General features: G+C 42.7%; 1 protein-coding gene across 1 annotated transcript; it reads left to right on the top strand.

Moving 5' to 3' along the window:
- Positions 1–3,570, top strand: LOC148755881 (mas-related G protein-coupled receptor member X2-like). The gene has a single exon (XM_088789962.1). The coding sequence runs from the start codon at positions 209–211 to the stop codon at positions 1,202–1,204; it is 996 nt and encodes a 331-aa protein (XP_088646088.1). The 5' UTR covers positions 1–208; the 3' UTR covers positions 1,205–3,570.
- The last annotated feature ends 227 nt before the right edge of the window (positions 3,571–3,797 follow it).

Below are 3,797 nucleotides of genomic sequence, written 5' to 3'. Positions count from 1 at the left end.
AGAGAGAACTGGGTTTAAATCCAGTTTCCAGGAAAACAAGACTGTGTGGCCTCAGGAAGTACCTTAATCTCTGCAAGCCTGCATTTCCCTCCTCTGTAACACAGGGACAGTAATTCTCCTGCAGCAGGGTGGCCGTGAGAGTCAGATCATACAGCAGGTGCTCAGGTCTTGTTTCTGTCCTAGTGACACCAGTGGAGGGTTCCTGAGCATGAATGCAACAGTCACAGCTTCGGGGATATCACTAACGCCAATCAATGGAAGTGACCAGGCAACTCCTCAAAACAACATGATGGGGTCACTGATTCCAATCTTCCTGTTGACCATCACAGCCCCGGTGGGGCTGGCAGGAAACGCAATTGTGCTGTGGCTCCTGGGCTTCTGCATGCGGAGGACCGCCTTCTCAGTCTACATCCTCAACCTGGCGGGAGCCGACTTCCTCTTCCTCTGCTGCCATTTTATATATTCCCTGAACACATTCATCCACTACTTCCATTCCGTCTCCATTTCCATCCCCAGCTTTTTCATCACTGTGTTATTCTTTGCCTATAACGCAAGCCTGAGCTTTCTCAGCGCCATTAGCACCGAGCGCTGTCTGTCTGTCCTGTGGCCCATCTGGTACCGGTGCCATCGCCCCAGACACACGTCGGCTGTCATGTGTGCCCTGCTCTGGGCCCTGTCCCTGCTGCTGAGCATCCTGGAAGGAGAGTACTGTGGCTTCCTGTTTAGCGGTGGAGATTATGTCTGGTGCCAAGTATTAGATCTCATTACTGCTGGGTGGCTGATTTTCTTATTTGTGCTTCTCTCAGGGTCCAGCCTGGCCCTGGTGACCAGACTGCTGTGTGGCTCCCAGCGGGTGCAGCCGACTAGGTTGTATGTGACCGTCCTGCTCACAGTGCTTTTCTTCCTCCTCTGTGGCCTCCCCTCGGGCATCTACTGGTTCCTCAGATCCTGGATTACCTATCATTTTGATGTGGTCTATGATCCTCTTTTCATAGTTGCATTTGTCCTGTCCTGTGTGAACAGCTGCGCCAACCCCATCATTTACTTCTTCGTTGGCTCCTTCAGGCAGCGATGGACGAAGGGAAGGCAGAACCTGAAGCTGGTTCTACAGAGGGCTCTGCAGGACACCCCGGAGGGGGATGAACATGGAGGACGTCCTCCTCAGGAAACCCTGCAGATGTCGGGCAGGATTCTGGCGTCCTGATTTAGAGTCTTGCTTTGTTCAAACACGTGGGGTTTAGAGAACCAACTTTGTCCCTATCAGTTTGGGAGGTTTCTTCTCTCTCAGCCGATGGGAATCTGAATTAGAACAATGAACATAATAATCCTGCTGATGAGGATTAAGTGAGACTGTGTCTGTTAAGCACACACTGAGCGCAGGGTCTCAGGACCGCCTTACCCAGGACGCTCACCCTACCTCCTTGGGAGCTTTGCCAACACTGGGGTCCAGGACTCTTCCCACTTTTGAAGAATCCCACCTTCAGCAGGAGCTAAACACAGTGCACGAAAGACCAAATTTCTTTGATCACCGAACTTGATAGAAACCAAAAGAACATTACATTGGACCAGCTTCTGTGGTCACTCTCCTGCAATCTGTCACTATAAATTAGAGAAGGAAAGTTCAGTCCAGCCCCAAAGAGCAGTGTTCTTTGTTTTTGGCAGGCCTCAGAAAAGCTCCCTATCATAATAACTGTTGATTGAATAAATGAATTAATGAAGGATACCCGATGATTTTCAAGTCCATTCTGCGCTAAACCTCCAGATTTAGCCAGATTTCAGTCATCATTTTTAAGTTTGTGGCTTTCACCATTTTTACCCGTTGCAAACATGAAGTTAAGATTTATCACCAGATAAATCCATGTCAAAGCTCATTTAAGGTTTCAGGTGGGTTGTCTTCAGTGTTTCTTTTCAAGTGCCCTCCCGCAGGATCCCACGTTCTCCCTCTCTTTCCAACCCTTTGCCTCTGCCCTGATTGTCCCTTTCTGGAGACTCTCTAATCCTTCATGTCAGGTTTCCAATGGGTCTTACTGGACTCTATGGCCTCCGAGGACAGCTTCTGTTTCAAATATGCCTTTCATGCAAAGAGCTCTCAACAGTTATTAATCATATTTCAGTAAAAAATTTTAACTTACATATTATCTAAACAAATATATCGATTTCATGTTGGCCTTTTAAACATCTTTAATACAAGTTTGATTAAGAGAGAGTGTTAAACAGATCATCACTTCAACGAGTTTGGGCCGTGATACACTCACATGACGTAAACCCCAGTCAACACACATCCTATTTTCAGCACCTCTGAAAGTTCTCTCCTGTCCCTCCCAGTCATTCCTCCTGCCACAGAGGCAAATTTTATTCCAACTTCTGTCACCAAAGATTTGTTTTCCCTGACTTTTGACTTTATGTATTTAGGATCATAAAGTGTACTTTTTCTTCTTACCTCCTGTCACTAAGCACAATACTTGTGAAATTTACCCATGTCGTTACATTGCATGTATCAGTAGTTTGTCCCTGGTATGAAGCTGAGTGCTCTTTCATTGTATGGGTGCACCACAGCTTATTTTCACATTGAAAGGTTATAAGTAGCATTCCATATATAGGAAACTATTGTGAATAAAGCAGTTATAAACATTCTTATTCAACCAATTTTAGACATATATTTTCATTTTCCTTGGATAAATGAGCTGAAGTGAACTTGGTGAGTCACACAAAGGCGTATGCTGAACTCTGTGAGACTCTGCCAAATCTCTTTCTACTGTGATTGTTCTATTGCACATTCCCACCAGCAGTTATGCAACTTTCAGTGGCTCCACAGGCTCCTGAAAACATAGCATTGCCAGTCTTTTGGTTTTTACTCATTCCAATCAGTGTAAAATTGGTATCTCCTTGTGTTTAATTTGAATTTCCCATCTGATTTATGAAGTGGAGCATCGTTTCATGTACTTACTCTCTACTTCTTCTTATATTGAAGTGTGTGTTTAAGTTTTGCCCATTTTTATTGTGTTTCTCTTTTTCATCGTTTATTTGTAGGAGTTTTTGTATATGGAGAATGAGTTCTTTGTTACTTGTGTATTGTAAATATTCATCCTGTCAGTGGTTTGCCCATTCATTTTCACAGAATTTTATATTTTAGAACACTTATAGATTTAAAGAGAAATTGCACGGAAAGCATGGAGGGTTCCCATACACTTCCTCTCCCCCGTATCTACTCTCCCACACAGTTTCTCCTATTATTAACTTCTTCTATTCATGTGTCACATTTATTAAATTTGATGTGCCCATGTGGATACATTATTATGAACTGCAGTCCATAGTTTACGTTAGCATTTACTCTTTGAGTTGGATAGTTCAATGCATTTGACAAATGCTGAAGTACCATTATAGTATCATATAGAATAGTTTCTCTACCTCCAAAAATGAATTGACTACCTCTGCATAGATTTTTCATTTCCCTCTTTCTTTCTTTCTTTTTTCCTTTCTTTCTTTCTTCTTTTTTCTTCTTTCCTTCTTTCTTCCTTTCTTTTTGCATTTATTCTGCCAGGTATTCTGTGAGCTACCTGGAGCTGTACTTTGATCCTGTCAACATTTGGAAAATACTCAGTTATTATTAGTTCAGTTGTTTCTTCTCTTTCTTTCTCTCTTCCTCCACCTATGACATTCCCATTACATGTATGTTACAACTTATGTATTCATCCAACAGTTTTTGAATATTATACTATCATATAGAATAGTTCCTGTTTTTCCATATTCTTTTCTCTTTTATTTTCAGTTAAGAATTTTCTGTTAAAACAGAGGAC

The sequence above is a fragment of the Rhinolophus sinicus genome, chromosome 14 (genome assembly GCF_057876585.1).
Source record: "Rhinolophus sinicus isolate RSI-liver-muscle chromosome 14, RSI-T2T, whole genome shotgun sequence".
Lineage (NCBI taxonomy): Eukaryota > Metazoa > Chordata > Mammalia > Chiroptera > Rhinolophidae > Rhinolophus > Rhinolophus sinicus.
This window is presented reverse-complemented; position numbering and strand designations above follow the sequence as displayed.

Excerpts from the sequence above, each read along its gene's own strand:
- LOC148755881 (XM_088789962.1), top strand. The coding sequence starts at position 209 with ATGAATGCAACAGTCACAGCTTCGGGGATATCACTAACGCCAATCAAT.